This window comes from Cyrtonyx montezumae, unplaced genomic scaffold (assembly GCF_038088225.1).
Source record: "Cyrtonyx montezumae isolate F1298 unplaced genomic scaffold, pur_monq_1.0 scaffold_25, whole genome shotgun sequence".
Classification (NCBI taxonomy): domain Eukaryota; kingdom Metazoa; phylum Chordata; class Aves; order Galliformes; family Odontophoridae; genus Cyrtonyx; species Cyrtonyx montezumae.
In genome coordinates, this window is record NW_027071992.1 from 16539467 (window position 1) to 16557570 (window position 18104).

An 18104-nucleotide genomic window follows, 5' to 3' on the forward strand; every position below is an offset into this window, starting at 1 on the left:
TTTATAGTCAAGAAGGAGAAATAGATGCTTCTCAAGGGCGCACGTGGAATGGATGTCTAAAGTGACATCCAGGTGTACTGTGCTTTTGAAACAATCATTTCTCTCTGCAGGGATGTCTGTGCTGGGGCTACCTGTGGTTAGGTGGGAAAGCAGTCGCATTCCTCATTCCTGCGCACTTCCTCACCTAGTAGGGAAAGTTCTTGTCATTCCCCTTGACTCATGCTTGAGTTTCATCCCATTTTTGTGTCTTCTTCCTTCAAGATCTTTGAACTATCCTGTTGTGGTGCTAAGCAACAGCAGTGCCTCCAAGTCAGGGCTGGCTCTGCAGCTCTCAGGAGAATGACTGTCTATGCAGAGTAGTATATGGGAGAAGGTGCTGCCAAATACCCTACTTTGGGAGAGCTGTTTGTAATAGCTTCCCTTTTAGATGTGTTATTAAAAAGCTTTCTTCTGGAGCAACTGGTGCTTTTCCAATGTACAGTAGTTCTTCTGGTATGCAACTGCTTACTCTGGCTTCTCTATGGGAACAACTTGTAATGAACAATTGTTTATTCCTTGTAAATTGGGAACAGCTTTGTGATGAGAGTTAAATCAGACATGACAAGGAACTGCCAGTGGCAACAGGCTATGTTCCTGCAGGTAACTCTGGGGGATTCAATCTTATGGAACTTTTCTGAATGATACGATGTGCAGAGACTCAGTTCGAGGTCACATTTTGCTCCACTTGGTCCTAAGCACTGGACTTCAAGAAAAGACTTTTTCACAAAATTTAAATATCTCACTGTTGTATCACAATTAAAAGCCCAAGCCTAGTTTTCCAACTTCCATGCCTCCTCTAGATGTCCACAGAACCTACATTTGAATTGCAATTTCACCTTAATTTCTCCAAACACAGATGCTGTTGACAATTCTCAGCATCACAGGCTGTTTCCTGGAGGAATTTCTCTAGTTTCTAACTCATGAGAGAGTGCTGTGTAGACACAGACATGAAACGAATACCTGGCTCTGCAAACCTGGAGATTGAAGGCAGGATGTTGAAACCACTGCACTCAACCCTCCAGCTAGAAACACTTATAAGGCTTACAAACTTCCTACTCACTCACTTCCTACCCTGCCTTGCTAGGCAAGCTGTAATTTTTATTTTTAATGAAATCTTCTGAACAAGTCACCATATTGCTGTCAGGTATATCATGGAAGGAGGTGGTCAGAGGTGTCTTCAAAAGGCAGATTTCACAAGAACTGAATCCTGTCAAACTTTGACCCAGTGACCTCTCTTGGCATAACGGCTTTTGCACCAGGTGACCTAGGCACCAGGACAATGACTGACTCATTGCAGATTTGTGTGATTCATGCTTTTCTCCTCATTGAATTGCACCATGCATCCTGGAATAGGTGGATGAATTTGGCTTGGAGAAGATGTGGAACCCATTGATCCAAGCTTGTCCATTCAGTTGATTAAGGAAAAGTTGAGTTACTCTGTTAAACTTGATTTTTAATAAGAAAATTACACTGCTAGAGTCTGATTCAGCGCTTTGCAGAAGCCAAAGAGTTTACAAGTCTGAGTTTATTCTGTGTCACTAGAGCCAGTAGGAAAACAGCCAAAGGGAAGCAGCTAAGGATCAAGTTCTTCCTTTAAAATTTCACCTGTGTGTCTCCCTGGAGCAGAGTGATGAGGGAAGGAGCCATGCAGAATACAAACAGCAAATTTGGGACTAGAGTGTTGGTTTTGGATCATGTCTAGAAATAACAGCCTGAGCACAGGGTTTCTCATGGTACATTGCAAGGCTCTGCAAAAAAGAAAGTAAGGGAGTGAGAAAGTGGCAAACATTACAGACAAGTTTTCTTGTGCACTGCAGCAGAAGGCATGAGTTCAGACCTTGCTTTGTCTGTAGCTGCTCCCATACTTTTGTGCCCTAGAAAATATTAGAATAGAAGACTGAGATTTATGTAGTGAACTCAACAAAACGTTATCGCTGATTCCCTTGCTGGGATGAGTTTCCTTTTTCTTTTTGAGCTTTCCCCTGGGTCATGAGCATTTTTCATAAATTAAACCATTATATTGCTCTCCTAATGCCTTGACTTTTGACAAGGTATGGAGTAGTAAGGGTGGTTCAATCTAGTTCACTTGATGCTTGAATAATGCCATTATTTACTATGGAAAACCTTCATCCTTCAGAGGATTTGGCAATGCCACCAGGAGTTCTGGCATGAGCAGTTGTGACAAAGTTTTGGAGATTTACTTTTTTTTCAGACCTCTGCGCTGTGAAATTTAATGTCTTTAATGTTCATGCATGGCAATGCTGATGTGGACACATTACTATGCCCAGCACGAGGGGATGGCTACATCTCTCAGATCTGCCATGCCATCAGTCTTACTCCTACCTCCTTCTTTGTTTTCTTCAGCTGATCCACAGACGTGTGCCAACACCTTATCAAGAGAATCATGAAGTGGCTTAGTCTGACAGGGACCTTAAAGACCATCTAGTTCCAACCCCATTTCTTTGGGGTTTGGATTGCCAACAGCAAGATGGGTTTAAAAAAAAAATAAGTTGCTGCCAATGAACTTCTTATGTTGTTTTATGCATGGATCTTGTGCCCCTGGAGTCCAGCTGTCCTCGTGTAGCGGGGAAGCTGCTGCCTTGGCATAGAGAATCTCCAGAATTGTCACCTTTCAGGCCTTATCCACACTTTGATTAATTATTGCTTATGAAAAGATCTTCCACTTCCCCCAGCATTGCACCACTGTCCCTTCCTCAAGCTCACAGTTAATAACCTGGCTCTTGGGAAAGCAGTTGCATAAGTCTCTATGGCTCATTTTAAGTTGTCGGATGCTGGGCTGTGGTGAGTCATGCCCACAACGCCCTGGGAAGGGAATCCAATGCCACTCTCTCCAATTTACAGGTGGAGAAGCTGAGGTGTGGAAATGTATGGGATTTGCTCAGGGTCAAGCGGTGAGTCAGGCACAGAGCTGGTGTTGGAGCGCCCACCCCATCCCAGCTCCTCAGGCTCTCGTCTGTCTAGACTTTTCCAAGCACCAGCTTTGATGCTGGTTGTTAACATTATCTTCTGTCATCACTCTGGAAGTCCAGACATCTCTTCTCCCTCACCAGTCGCGATGAGATTTCTGTACCTTTGAAAATGATTCGCAGCCAGTAAGAATCAGATGCTTCACAGCGGGGAAGTGTATTTCTGCTTATCTGGAGAGCATCACATCTCCATGTTCCTGTCATTCATCTGTTGGCTCTCTCTGGTCATACTGCTTGCACCCAGCATGGTGGCCCTGTCCCTGCCGTGGGGTAAGGAACAGGATCCAGGACCTGATCTAAATAAATAGCCGTAAACCTACACCACACTATCTCCCCCATTGGCAGTTCAACAAATGGCAAAAAAGCCACAGCTTAGGAACTTCCTTAGCTTAGGAACTGCCAAAAGGGAAAATGAAAGACACCACAGCTTCATTTCTGGCTGTGATGTCTTCAAAATGAAGGTGGCTGCATTTAAAGCACAGAGGGGAGTATAAAGGAGGTGAGAAGTGCAGGATGAAACGGGGCGGTGGGTCCTCCATCACTTGGGTGAGGCACAGTGGGATGGAGAAGGGCAAAAGGGAGAGAAAGGAGAAGTTGCTTTCCTCGGCTCTGTTTTGCAAACCCCTTGCAGCTGCAGTTCAGAGGACCTCACTGATGTTGGTTAAAGCAAACCAGACCGAAGCCCAAAGTAATGAGGGATGTTTCCTGTCCCTGCAGTTGTGTTTGGACCTGAATGTTTCTCTGCATTTGATTCCTCACACATTACTGCTAACTGCATTCCTGACTTGACTCCTAGGGCTGGCTGTGGATCCTGTGGGGAATAAGAACCCATTCATCACCACTCTGTTTTTCCAGTGGGAAAGTTGGTGGTTAAACAAGGGGAAGAGGAAAAGCAGGGAATCAGTGGTTTTGCGGAGGAGTCAGGGAACAAATCTGGGAAGGGGGTCCCCTCCATCCTGCGCATTCACCCACTGCACTGCGTCAAGCCTGGGGAATTTTTACTGCTGTCTTAACAGAAACCAGATGCCACAAGTGGCATGCATCCTGCCAGCAGCCCCAGTGCCACGGACGGGTACAGCTTTTCATCCAGGCAGTCTCATCCAGCTGGTGGGCAGCAATACCTCTGCTGTAGTGCTGTGGGCTAGGGAGGGAGTGCAGGCTGAAAGCTGGGTACTGTGGTAGTACAGATGGGTAAAGATGTCATCTGGTCCACAGGTTTGGCTTTCTGTACCTCAGCTGGAGCTGGGGAGAGGCAGATGCAGCCTCATGCAATCAGTGGGATGTGGGTTTGGCTGGGACATCTCTGCCACGTTTAATTCCTACTTCTGAAAGCCTTTCACTCACCTATATGGGCAATAAGGAGAAAGAAGAAAATAGCCTAGTCTCTCTCATGCTGAAAAGGAGGAGGAAAAAAGGGTTTTGAAAAGTGTGTAAGGGGTGTGGTCACTGGGGGGGAGGGTGTGTCAGGCACCGCAAACTTATTTATAAGCAAGGGCAGCTCTGCTGGAGAAGAAACCTTGCTGAGGCTTTATCAGCTGCTGCTGGTTCCTGACACCTCTGGGAAGACACATCTGCTGCGATGGGGAGGCAAAAGGACGTGCTTGCTACCATTGAGGAGCACCTGAGGATCCGAAATAAACTGGTGCGGCAAGCGCTGGCTGAGTGCCTGGGGACGCTGATCCTGGTGGTGAGTTTGCACTGGGGCATGGGGATGTTGTCTTGGTGTGGGACATGATCCTGGTACAGGGAATGTGACAGTCCTGGTAATGTGCTGCTCCTGGGAATTGCATGTGGATGAGCCCAACTCCTGTGCAACCTGTCTGCTGGGACAGCCATTATCCGTAGGGGAAACCCTGTGCTGTATGGTGAGCTTCAGGGCTGCTGGCAAGGAGTGGGGTTCACATTGCTCAGCAGGTGCTGGGGGACTGTAGTGTGTCCGTGTGTTGCAGGCAGCAGACTCAGCATCTGAGCAAGTGTTTTGCTAGAGATCATGCAAAACTTCCTTTCCCACTCTGCCCTGGAGTATTTACTTGGTACTGAAATAGTTCAAGTGTTATCATCCGGGCAGTGAAAACTGTTTCCTTGCTTTGTTTTCTTTGTGCATCCTGTGAAGAAAAAAACAGAATTTAAACTGCTTCAGCATAATTTTTGCTGTCTGCTGCAGGTCCTCCAGGGTCTTATCAGCAGGGCTGCATGCTGCCAGGCCAGCCCATGCTGGCAGCTGATCCCACCTGCGTGGCAGCGCAACGCTGTCACTGCTGCTACAAAACACATCGTTTTGTAAGCAATGGCTGCAACAAAACTTTGCTGCCCGCTTTAGTGCTGGGTTTCCAAAGGGATGGGATACAAGGGATGAAGTGGGGTGGATATCTTTGAGGCTGAAGGCTGATTTGAGCAGGTAGGACAGCAGTGAAGGATGGGGATCACACACCAGCGTAGCAATGCTGTGATGGAGATATCTCGTGTTGGGCATCCAAACATGAAGGACTGTGCAATGCCAAATCATTCTGTAATAGCACAGCCATTTGTAGCTGAAACTTCATCTGAAGTGGTGGAAACCCATGTGGCAGAGTGATTGTGGGTTTATGCCTCTCTGTAACTGGTGTTCTGGGGGGAGCAGAGGAAGGCTGATGAAGGCATACGTGCTCCTGGGGGTTTGACACACTGTCTTGTGTTTGCTTATGGATTGTTGAGTCTTGCATGGGGGTATAAACATCACTGTAAAATGCTACCACTCCTAAAAGAAAGCAACTCTGTGGAGGGTGTAGTGGCTTTATCTCTGGAATGACCCAGCTCTGATGATTTTTAAGATGTGTCCTGTTGGTTTCCCTGGGAAAAATAACTTGTGATAAAAGTGAGAAGAACCTGATAGGAATGAAACCAACAGAAAATCTCTGCATTGAGTCATGGGATAGAAGCAAGGTAGTGCTTAGGGGGAAGAATAATGTCTCCTGCTAGCCAGGTTAGTTCTATTGGAGAAATGAGGCACATATTCAGCTGTGTGAGCTTTCAAAAGGGTGGTTAAAAAACAAGATATTCTTTCTGCTGACACAACTTTCCCCTGCAGTCTTGCTGCTTTGGGGCAGAGAGGAGTAAGTGTGTGCTCAGAGCCCCAGGAAAGGTTTGGTCCCACCTCTTATCCAGGTTCCAAAATAACAGTGGGCACTGTCAGTGAGCAGCATGCTCACGTTCACATGTGTGTGGAAGAGCAATATAGTCACCTTGCACAGGACTCCCTGAGCTGGTGCCTGGGACCAAAGAAAATGCTACTTTTATTGTCACTCTCAACTGTGTCCCAAAGTGGTCTGGGATCTCTGCAGCTCTTCTGCAGTGGGAGCAGTGTGCTGTGCAGGAGCAGATGCAGTGGGAGAGCTGGGAAGTCCCAGGCATGTCAAACTCTGCCTGGCTGTTAGCATGGAATACAGAGATGAAAGTGGGTCCCTTGCAGCTGTCACAGTCTGTTCTGCTAATAAGGAGCCACTTACTTTATTAAAAGTTAAAATAAATATAGTATTTTTTTTAATTGCTACCTATCATCCATATCCTTTTATTTCATCAACTGTCCTGAAGGCAGTAGCAAAGGTCTTGAAGTTGACTTTTTTCCTTCTTGGAGGACTTTGTTAGTGGATTTGGTCAGATAATCCCAAGACAGAGATCCTGATCCTGCCAGAAGGGAAAATGGGCACTTGAATCCTGCAGAAGTCCCTGCAGGTGGCAGGAGAAGTCCCAGCAGGCTGGGCTGAAAGTGAATTTATTCACCTGCACCTAAGGCCAGCAAGCATCTCTTGTGGGCTCCAGAAAATGGAATCCATGAAGCTGTTTCTGTGGGAGGTGGTGTTGACTGCTCAGGAATTTCCCTAGAACTGGGCAACACTGGGAATGGATTTAAGGCTTGGCACCATTCACACCAAAGTCAACTTCCTGAGCCCAATGTTTAAAGTTTGCAGCTTACTTAAGATTGCACTGTGTAATGGAGAGCTTGTCCTGCCATGGATATTGGAATGGCTTCAGCTTCTTCCCTCCTCCCCCTCACTTGCATCTTGGAAGCTCTCTAAAGCTCTTCTAGAGCAAAACCATTTCAGAACCCCACAGTTCTTACCTGCTGGTAAGAGTTATAAAGGCAGCAGAATGTTGCCTAAGAAAAAATAATGCCTTTTTTGCTTCAGATAAGGAAAATAATTCAACTAAGCAGACAAACCTTGGAGAACATGAAGGTGAGTTGCTCTTGAGGTGCTGTTCTTGCTGTGTGACTTGCACAATGGAGCTGCACTCCTGTTAAAAGAGTTTAGTGCTGTTTCTGTTTCCTTTGATAGTGAAGATGACATTCCCCTGCCTCTCCCCCCCAACATATACTTTCTGATACGTTAGGTTTGAACTTTATATCCGTGTCAGAAGCACCTCTTGCTGGCAACAGTTAAGCAATGCAAACACCAAAGGTATTTTCCAACTCACTTGTTGTTTGTGTTATTGCTGTAGCAACTCACTAAAGAGAGATTTCCACCAGCAGGTCTTGGTGCTTTCCTTGAAAGTTCAGACTGTTTGCCTTGGTCTGCTGGCTGCAAATACCAAAGCTGTTCCTGATCAGTTTTAACGTTTGCAGGAGAAGTAATTTGCTGTTGTAACTGATTTCCAAGTCAGACTAACTATGATTCACTGCTGTTGAGGCACGAGGAAGGAACAAAACAATTCCTAATTGCTTTTCAGCCAGGTTGTCCTGCCTTTGTGGCCAGGTGGGAACTTTATTTAGAGTCTGAGTGTGCTGCAAAACACAGAAACCAAATTAGTAAGGTGGTTGGTATGATCAAGGCAAGGGGAACCTCATCCAACTGTTGGCAGTGTTGCTGTTCTCCACCATCTCTTCCACCAGAAGAGCTGTTGGTTAACCATCTCAAATTGTACCCTTGCTGCCCCAGTGCAGGAGCAGGGAGGTATCTCCTTCCCACAGAGATGAGAGCTCAGGTACTACAGCTTGCCCTGGTAGGACACAGCTTTCTCCAGCAATGCCCAACACTGACTGAAGCCCAAGTGCTTCTGAGAGCTAAGGCCTCCTTATCTGATGGACATTAGGGATATCAGAATGTGTTCTCACTTCATTATGCATGGGGAAGGAACAAACTAAATAACAAGTTTCTTCACTAATGCCCAACCCCCCCTGCTGTAGGTTGCTCAGTGTCTTTTTATGCACTGAGCTCTTAGCAGTTTTGTTTGTCCAGCTGTGTACTTATGGTATAGCTTCCCTGAGTTCCTCTTATCTCCCCAGTCCTGCTGGCTCACTTGGCTCCAAGACAGCACTTGTTAGTGTAGAGGGAGCTGTAACGTTACAGACCATCTGAATCTGCCTTTTGTTTCTACCAGGGCTGGCTGCTAGGTAGAGATGGTAAGCCCAGACAGGCTGTGGAATATGATATTTCTCCCCTCTTTATCAACCTCTAAGTCATTTCCCACCTATTTGTTCAAGAAGTGCTGGAGGACAAATGTTTCTCCTTGCATCGCCCCTGTGGCTTTTGAAGGTCTTCTGGATGTATGTGCCTTGAGGCTGAGGAAGGTCCATGCATACTGCAAACAGATCTGTCTTCAGATCTACCCACCTGGGTCCTACTTCCTGTGACAGGCAGCAAGGGGCCACGGTTGGCCTTCGCAATCTCTTAACCCTGCCCTGCATTTAGTGACAGGGAAGGTAGGTGGGGAGTGGTTTTTGAGCTGTCTGTAAAGCAATAGTCTTCTACCCCTTCATTGGAAGGACGGGTTTGAGTTCCACTCTGATATGAAGAGAGGTCTCCACACACCTGATGCTTAAAATCTTCCAATAGCTCAGGATTCCTTCCCCTACTTTATCCCCAGGGTCTGACTGCCCTTACGACACCTTCGCTGTCCACCGGAGGGCAGCAGGGGCTCAGCAGCCCTTCCCATGCACTTGAAGTGATTAGGTTTGCACCTAATCCTTGTTGGTTTTTTTTTTTTTTTTTTTTTTTTTTTTTTCAGGCTGAAGAGTAAAGTTGCAGCTTAGGTAATAACAGTCCTTCTGAGCGATCCCAACAAAACCTGTCTTGATTTAGAGATCAGTCAGTCTAAAATACAAGAGCAAATCCATCCAGGTCTTTTGTGTTGAGCCTGAAGGCATGAAAGAGCACCAACAAAGGAAAGAGGGCAGGAGAGGGAGGGAACTTGGCTGCTGTGCTTTCCTTCTCCTGAGATCATCTGAAGAGCTGTTTTGATCGGGATGTGTCTGTAAGCCCGCTAACCCTTAGTATTTCATTAGCTCTTTCAGCACATCTGCGTCCTCCAAGATCCTATCCTACCAGCTCCACTAACTCCAGGGCTTCTCTGCCAGGGAGAAGGCAGAATATTGGTCATCATATTGGAGGGTGGAAAAGCCACATGGCCATCTCAGACACAACCTGGACACAGGGATTTTGAATTTTTCTGAGTATGAAGTTATATCCAGCAACCTGCTTCTGGCTGTCTCCTCCCTTTTTTCAACCTCTGGAGTCTGCCTGCCAGCCCTTTCATCCCTGAACCAGTTCAACTCACTGATCCTGCAGAGCATAGTGTATTCCTATTAATTTTCTGCGGCACATTGAGTTAGATCAGCTCATGAGGAGAGAGGAATGAGAAGCTTTCCTGTTGGCTGTGAAAGCCATTAGATCTGTTTGAGCCAGTAAGATGAAATTAAAGGACTGTTTTCCATTAACTTGGTTAATGGGTGCATCGACCTCAACTCCTGGGAGAGTCGCTTTAATATATCTGAGTAATGGTTTATTGCAATCATTTTATTAGCACTTAAAAAAAACACTTGCCTAATGGGTCATGGGGATATAACAGCTACTGCTGCACACCCTGCCTTGTGAGGGACTCACCTGAGTTTTTGCTGGTTGAGATGTTTTTCCAGTAACATAAAAACTATGTGTTGGCAGCAGATGATTAAGGTCAAGAATGACAGATCATCTTCCCTTCGGTGTGCACATCTATGTCCTGGCCGTAGTGGACACATTGCATGAGCTCAAGCCCATGGATTTTAATTGGATGAATGCTGGCTTGATTTGATTTAATCTTCCTTGCCTTACAACTCGGGCTAGTTGCTTCTGAACTCTTTAAGTATTGGAAAAGAAAGACTTAAGAAAATAGAATGGTTAGGGTTTCCTGGCTTGTATGGCCTGGGAGAAGAGGGGGAAATTCTGGAGGGAAAACTAACAAATAGTCCAATTGGAAATTGTGTGACCAAAAGTTTTATGTCACTACCACAACAAAGCAATAGGCATCTGACAATGCAAAGATTTGGAAAAGTAGATCATGACAAAATCTGTCACAGAGGATTGTAAACTTTGAATTTTACCCCCTTGATCAGCATGGTAGGTCACAGTGACAATAAGTGCTTCTGGTATGTCATCCAGGCTCTGACATATCTGTCACTGCTGCCTTTTTAGGGATCTTGAAAGAAAAAAGGAAAGGAAAGTGTTACTGAAGTAGTGGGAGTTGTTCTGCCTAAACTTAAAAAGAAAAATCAGAGTTGGTTGATCTGAGTGTTGGCTACATCAGTGGAGAGAAATGAGACCCTAAGTCAAACCACTTGACTTGATTTGGATACCCATGTTGGGAAGTTGGGCTCCATTCCACATGCTGCCATTTCTCCTCTCTGTGTGTGAAGGGCATCCAAGATGACTGCATCAGTCATAAAAAAAAAAATGACTAAAGGTGCAAAATACATCTTGCTGCAGGCAATCATATATTTTACACATATCTGATGGTAGTTACTGTAGATTTTGTGTCTGCATATGCAAGGAACTGTATCCCTCCAGACAACATAGCCACTTCGTACATGTGTCAAAGCTACCCCTACACACTACTTGTGCAAGTGATTTGTTGGCTGCCACCAAGTGCTGCCAGCTTGTATCAACTGCATTAATGTAAAACCATTTGCCTCAAGAACAGGACTGGGCATGGTCTGGACATCATGTAAGGGAATGTGTTCATGCTTAAAGTACTCCATTGATGTGGGATGGAATTGCACACAAGCATATAAAACTTCGAATTTGTCCCTAAATGCTACCTTACTTTTTTTTTTTTTTTTAATCTACTTAGGGTCATTTTTATCTACTGTTATGCTGAATTATGCCAAACAGTTCTTAGGGGATATCTGATAAGTAATTGTAATGCTCCTGTGGAGTGGCTCCAGGGTGTTTTTGTACAGTTCATAGACACTCTTCCGAGAAAAAACTGGAGAGCTATTGCCAGGTGTAGGATGGCAGAGAGAAGGATGGAGAATAAATAACCTCTTGGGAAACCGCAGAGCTGGAATTCCTCCAGTTTGAGAGAAGACCTTTGTGAGTAAATGTGGTGGTGGATGGTGGAGTGGAGAACTTTACTCAATGGTTTCTGTGACCAAAAGTTATGTGTCTGATGAGACAACCACCATCAACTCATGGAACTGCCAGTTCCTTCAGAGTGAATAACATAAATTCCATCATCAATGGGAATAAGTGATCTAGTGGGTAGCAACCCTGCCCACAGCAAGGGATTGGAACTAGATGATCTTTAAGATCCTTTCCAACCAAGCCATTTTATGATACTGTGATTAAAATTTACAGTAAACTGGGGCCAACCCTGCCAAACTCAGCTGCCTATTGCAGCTTTTCCCGGGCTCACCTCCCGGTCAGACTGATATGCCTTGTGGCTGTAGAGGCATAAACACCACAGCCAAGTACTCTGTCCAAACCTCTGTCTAATATGAGCTGAGACTCCTCTGGGAAGGAGCAGATGTCACCCTGGTCATTAGCCTGTTTTTCTTTGCTTAATTGTAGTTATGCTTCCCTCAGTGGTTTGGACAAAGCTGGTTCGCTGCACAACTCATCTTTTCTGCCTTTGCCCAGGTATCTCTCTGCTGTGGGTTTCAAGATGAGAGTCTTGTTATTAGGACAGTGAATAGGCTGCTATGTACCCAGTAGAAAGCAGTGCTGGATATCACTCCATTATCTAACGAGTTCTACAGGTTCTTTTGTTCTTCCAACAGAGGGTCCAGTGCCAAGAAGTACCTGAGTACAGAGTGTCCACCTCATGAGTCAGCCTGCAGCCTACTTGGCCGCTCCTTTCCCAGCAGATTGAGTGCAGTGTTTTCTTAGTAATTCATCTGTTATCAAGGGGATGAACTAGCTGTGTTTTGGCTTTGCCCTTCAACTGAATTTTGTTGCTCAACAGGTATGTCCAACATTGGCAGGAGAGATGAAGAGATCCACTCCTGCCTACCCGATGCCTGTTTATGCCCTAAGAGCAGATATTGCCTTCATGGCAGTTGAGTAATCCTGCAATAATGGAGTTAGCATTAAAGAAGCAGAAAATCTTGATGGGTGGACAGACATGGGCACAAGGTATAGGCACTAGCCTTGAGGATCTTTAGCAAGCTGTTATTCTGGTCCTAGTCTGAGGATGTTCTCAGTATATAGTGATGAGATCACCCCTGATATATACTGAGAATCTGTTCAAGTTAAGCCAGTGAAAGATAAAACCATAAAGAAGATTAGGACTATGGCTCCTTAAATTTTATGCTGGTAGTGGAGGGACATGGCTAGGCAGGAGGCATCCATCTGGATGAGTGACGAAATAAACAGCTCAGGGAAACTGGTCTGGGCTTTTAAGGTTGAACATGGAAAGCATGGCTTTTGGGTGTGATTGGGAAAAGAAGAATTGCCCATTTAGATCAAATGTCTTTTAGAATGAGCACATGCTCCCTTTAGCTGCTAGGTAACACCACGAAACACCCAACAAAAAATAAGTTGTTACCCAGAGTGCTTGATGCTTGTTGGTACTGCAGAGACAGAACAACTTTATTGCCCTGATCTCCTCCCGCATGAATTTGCCACAGGAAGGATATGACTGTGTCAAGGTGGTGTGGGCTGCACTCATAATGCCCGTGGCAGTGAGCAAACCTTGGGTCTGGAACCACCACAGGTACCTCAGCTCAGGAAGGCAACATCAGTCCCTCAGCCATGGCTTGAAAGGAATGTCCCTGAATGCCAAGGCGAACATAGCCTTCTTCAGCCACATCTTCATATCCAGGCAATAGCAAAATTGTGCCCTGCTAGTCTATGTGCTACTGTGTCAGACAATTATTAACCCTTTTTAACAACAAGGATTGTAGACCCCTTATCTGAGCAATGATTCTTGCCTACTTTTAGCCACCATAAATTTGGATGTTTGGACAAAGATGTTCAGTCTCCTGAAGATGTAAACTATGAGCTGATGTATCTTCAACTTTCTTTTGGTCGTAGTTTCAGTTTTCCCATCCAGGAGACAGGCTTTCCTTGTGACCTTTCTGTGACTGAATGCTAAAGCTTTGAGTTATGGGTGTGCCGCAATGGTCCATGCAGCTATAAGCAGAGCAGTCAAGAGTGTCTTTCAGCAACTGGCTCTGTTGTAAATCACAGAGGGTAATTTCAGTCTGTTCTTCTCTTTCAGCTCTTTGGCTGTGGCTCCGTTGCACAGATTGTGCTCAGCAGAGGGACCCATGGAGGTTTCCTGACTGTTAATCTCGCCTTTGGTTTTGCTGTGATGCTTGGCATTTTGATTGCAGGACAGGTGTCAGGTATGTTGTGCCTCTGTGAGTGAGCTGGATTTCACTTGTGACAACTCATGTGTAGGCCTAGGTGGCTGCAGATGTGGCAGTTCTCCTTTGTTGAGACTACTGTGCCATGGCTCATCTCATGGGCCCAAGTTCTGCTCATAAAAGTGCACTAACCTTCTGTCTTTCTGTAGGTGGACACCTGAACCCAGCTGTCACTTTTGCCATGTGCTTCTTGGCTCGAGAGCCCTGGATCAAGCTACCAGTTTATGCTCTGGCGCAGACACTTGGAGCTTTCCTAGGAGCTGGCATAGTCTTTGGGCTCTACCATGGTAGGTGAAGAAAGTGTGTGCATTTATTGTCTGGACTATAGAAAATCTCCCAGAAATGTTGATGAAAAATAACAGTGAGAGAAACTTCACATCTGTGCATTTTATCCTGTTTTTTCTTCTATTATTTTTTAAATTAATAAAAAATCACCTGGATCTTTTTCTGCATAGTCTGGATACTAGAGTCAGACCTCTAGAATCTTTGGCATCCCTTGTCAGAGTGATTCTAAATCTTGGAAAATCAACCTGGAAATCCAGTTACTCATGAATCTATTCCTCTTTTCATGGTGCTACTTATTAAAGCCGATATAAAAACGGATCATGCTGTGCTGGTCAGGAAAAGGTTTAATACTGCTAGCTCCAGACAAAGCAGTGCTGCTGTAATGCTGTAGCTTAAACAAGCAAAGCAATCAGCACTTACCTATGCTCCGGATTCAATGAATGTTAAGTCTAGTTGGTGTTCCTGATGGAATGGCATGAGGATAGTGTCAGTGAGTATGAAGACATGACTCCTCTGTAATAATGACTTTACATCTACTGCAGTGTACAGTCACATAAAACTCTGAGTTGGGAGGGACACACAAGAATCATCGTTTCCAACTCCTGGCCCAACACAGGACCACTCAGTATTCAGCCTGAGTGCATTGTTCAGATAGTTCTTGAACTCTGGCAGCTTGAGGCCATGCCCATTGCCCTGTTCTGTGCCCACTGCCTTCTTGGTGAAGAAACATTTCAAGCTAAACCTCATTGTATCTGATCCACAGAGAAGGTTACTGATTTAAAAAAGAAATAAACCTTCAAATATCAAGGGTAACTTTTTAACTCAGACTTGCTTTCTAATGTCTGTCCCAGTCATTAGGAGCAATACTTCCTTCAGGTGAGCAGAGCATCTAGGTTGTCATAGCTTCCACTGAAGCATGAGAGGGAGGAAACTGCCATCCGGGCATTATCACCAGCAGCTTTTCACTTCAGAGCAAAGGAGGGGAAAGTGCTGTTATTAATGTAAACATCACAACTCCAGTTCAACATCAGTTACCTTTTTAGTTAATGGCTGAAGTCAGATTCTTTGCAGAAGAGTATTAGTCCTATCCTAAGCCACTGTTTAAAACAAAGACAAGCTGCCTTCAGGAAGCATCTGTTTTGATCTTAACTGTCTATGAAGGAAACATATTCAACTTTCTTAAGGTAGTTATCCAGCTTCTGCGTAGCAGTAGATGAGTGGCAAGTGGATCTACAAGGCAGCCCCAAGAGGTGAAACTAATTGTATGGAAAAGTGAGAGATTGGTCCAAATCATATTTGTTACAAATCAGATCCACAACAATATCTGAGATTTGGACTTCTGTAGCACCACGGGCATTTAGGCACCTTGCAGGGGGAATTAGTATTCAGACTAATGTACATTTGGGCTCTAATTGGTGTTTTTCCTCCACCTTCAGACGCCATCTGGGCTTTTGGCTCCAACCACCTATATGTAACGGGAGATAATGCCACTGCTGGCATCTTTGCCACTTACCCATCTCAGCATCTGAATGTTGTTAATGGATTCTTTGATCAGGTAAGATGGTGCTTAGAGGGTGCCAGTACTTGAAGAGGGAGATTTTGGGTTGGTTCTGGCCCTCTCTTTTGGTCAGAGAATGCATCACAGCTTGGAAACACATTCTGGAAGATATCTTCTTCTGATTTGGCTACTCACACAGATACTGATACTCTTCCATGTGCAAGGAAGAGGTGTGGGCATGATGGAATTTATAGGCTGCTAGGAGGAGCATGCTCCATCATCTGTTTCTCAATTGGGCACTCAATCTTCTTCTGTCTGATGATGCCATGGGATGTCTTATTGTAGCTTTTTCACTTTAGAGAATGAGTCCTAAAATAATGGAACTTCAGAAGACCTAAGAACTTGGCTTAAAGATTAGTCTGGATTAAATTCTTCTTTCTGATTTTTCCCTTCCCTCCCCAGTTCATTGGCACTGCTTCCCTGATTGTTTGCGTCTTGGCTATAGTGGATCCCTACAACAACCCTGTTCCCACGGGGCTGGAAGCTTTCACAGTTGGCTTTGTCGTCCTTGTTATTGGAACTTCCATGGGCTTCAACTCTGGCTATGCTGTCAACCCTGCCAGAGACTTTGGGCCTCGTCTCTTCACAGCCATTGCTGGATGGGGTGCTGAAGTGTTCTGGTAAGAGCTTGCCAATGAAAACCTTGTGCATCCAGGGGGAAAGCAAAGTTACAGATTCAAGTAGGTGGTACCTCTGGCACCGAAGAAAATCTTAGCACCCTTAAGGTGTCTTTGGAATGTATAAACCTCTTTAAAAGGCACAGTTTTCTCTGCTTTGATTTCTTAAGAAATCATAGAACTACAACCATTTCCTGAAAATTACTGAAATTTGGGGAGGAAATTTCAGAGTTGAGAAGCTCAGGTGCACCTTGAACATGATCCTATCCTTATTTTTTTTTTTAATGGTAGGAAGTGCAGGGTCTTTGTTGTATTATATTGAACCTGGAGAAAATTGAGAACTATGAGCAATAGAGGCTATATGTTGTGAAGGAGTGCTTTCCTAGAGGCAGAAGGAGGGAAGTGAAAGTGCCTAGCTCAGTTGGCAATGGTTTCTATACTTTCTCAGTGGGGAGGGAGTTCTAGAAACAGCTGCTCTGAAGAGCAGAGAACTTGCAGCAAGAGGCAGCATCTGCCTTGGATGTTGCTGCAGATGTAGAGTTACTGTCTTGCATGTGAATGGGAATGTTTGCAGATAACCTGATTTTTGCATTATTCCAGATTGAAACACAAGTATCCTAAAGCCTAGGCTGCAGTTCTTAACCTTGTGCGTTTCCTTCTTGTTTTCTAGGACGGGTAAGCAGTGGTGGTGGGTTCCAATTGTTGCTCCTTTCCTTGGGGCCATTGCGGGAGTGATAGTCTACCAGCTGATGATTGGATGTCATGATGAGCCTTCTCCACCTGCCTCTGAGCAGGAAACAGTCAAGCTGGCCAATGTGAAGCACAAGGAAAGGGTCTGAGGAAGCTGCCATCCAGATGTGGCAGACATTCGTTACTCAGGACTGCAGCTGGTGAAGAGGAGGGAGGAGTTAAGAAGAGCTTCAACAAAAACAGGAAGAGGTTTTTTTTTCCTGTTTTGAGTTATTCTAGCTTTTATTTTTATTTTTATTTTTTTTTAAATATCCCTATTGCATTTGCTTTAGATACTTTCCTATGAGCCTTTTCCTTCCATGCAATATTGTACAATCTTCCCCTACTACTAGAAGGGGATTGAGAACTTTAGGAATTGGGAGAGAGGTGGGCATTGCTGTTCAACAGCTCCAGCATGGGCCTCATGCTCAGGAATCTGGGGATCTCCTGGGCTGCTTTGATGGCCTGGCCTTTGAGCTTGGCAAACTGCTTCCCTCTAAACATGTGTCCTATCTGCAGAGTGGGGACCATGTGAAAAATAAATTGTTTTTTCTAGTATGGAATTGAAATTCTGACATCCTGGTAAAAATTTGCCTGCAATTCTATGATGGATGGAGTTCACGCTTGGTGTTGCTCTAAAGTCAGTGACTTGACATCAGGAATGGACTTAGCTAAAATATTTTAATTGGCTACAATTTTTATTTCTCCCATGAGCTCACAGAAGTTCGTATCAATCCGCTGATCCATAATGTCAGAGCAGAGAGTGACAATGCACTGGATTTTAATATAATACTGAGACAAAATGTTTACAAGCTACTGCACCCTGCTGTTTTAATCAGTTTTCAATATTGCCACTCATGGAAGACAAAACATAGGAAATCCTTTTTCTAGTCAGGAGATAACCTGGAAAGAAAGCTTGGCTCCCTGCAGCAGCCTTTCTTATTAATCAGCTTTGTATATAAACTGCAAGCAGCTAATAGCCAAGTTCCACTGAAAACATGGTGTTGCTTAAGTTGTGTGTGTCATGTAAATTTTCACAATAGTATTTTTTTTATAGAGATATATAAATGCACTCCTTATAAAGCTGTTACTACAAAACAAGATGGGGATCATTTAATTTAAAGATGTGTGGGAACTGCCTATTCTCTGACAGCTTTGAGATAACTGTTGGGTTTGCCCAAGATAGTCTTAGATTTTGGCATTGTGTGATTTGAGCATTTAGTTTTCTACCTTGCAGAACTGTGGGGACATCCCTGACACTCAGGACCTTCTACCACATTTTTTCTGACGAG

General features: G+C 44.7%; 1 protein-coding gene across 1 annotated transcript; it reads left to right on the forward strand.

The window, feature by feature from the left end:
• The first annotated feature begins 4498 nt into the window (after nt 1–4498).
• AQP3 (aquaporin 3 (Gill blood group)) lies at nt 4499–17660 on the forward strand. The gene is made up of 6 exons (XM_065740095.1): nt 4499–4713; nt 13476–13602; nt 13773–13910; nt 15345–15463; nt 15869–16086; nt 16754–17660. Exons 1-6 carry the CDS (start codon nt 4606–4608, stop codon nt 16920–16922), a joined length of 879 nt encoding a protein of 292 aa, XP_065596167.1. The 5' UTR covers nt 4499–4605; the 3' UTR covers nt 16923–17660.
• The last annotated feature ends 444 nt before the right edge of the window (nt 17661–18104 follow it).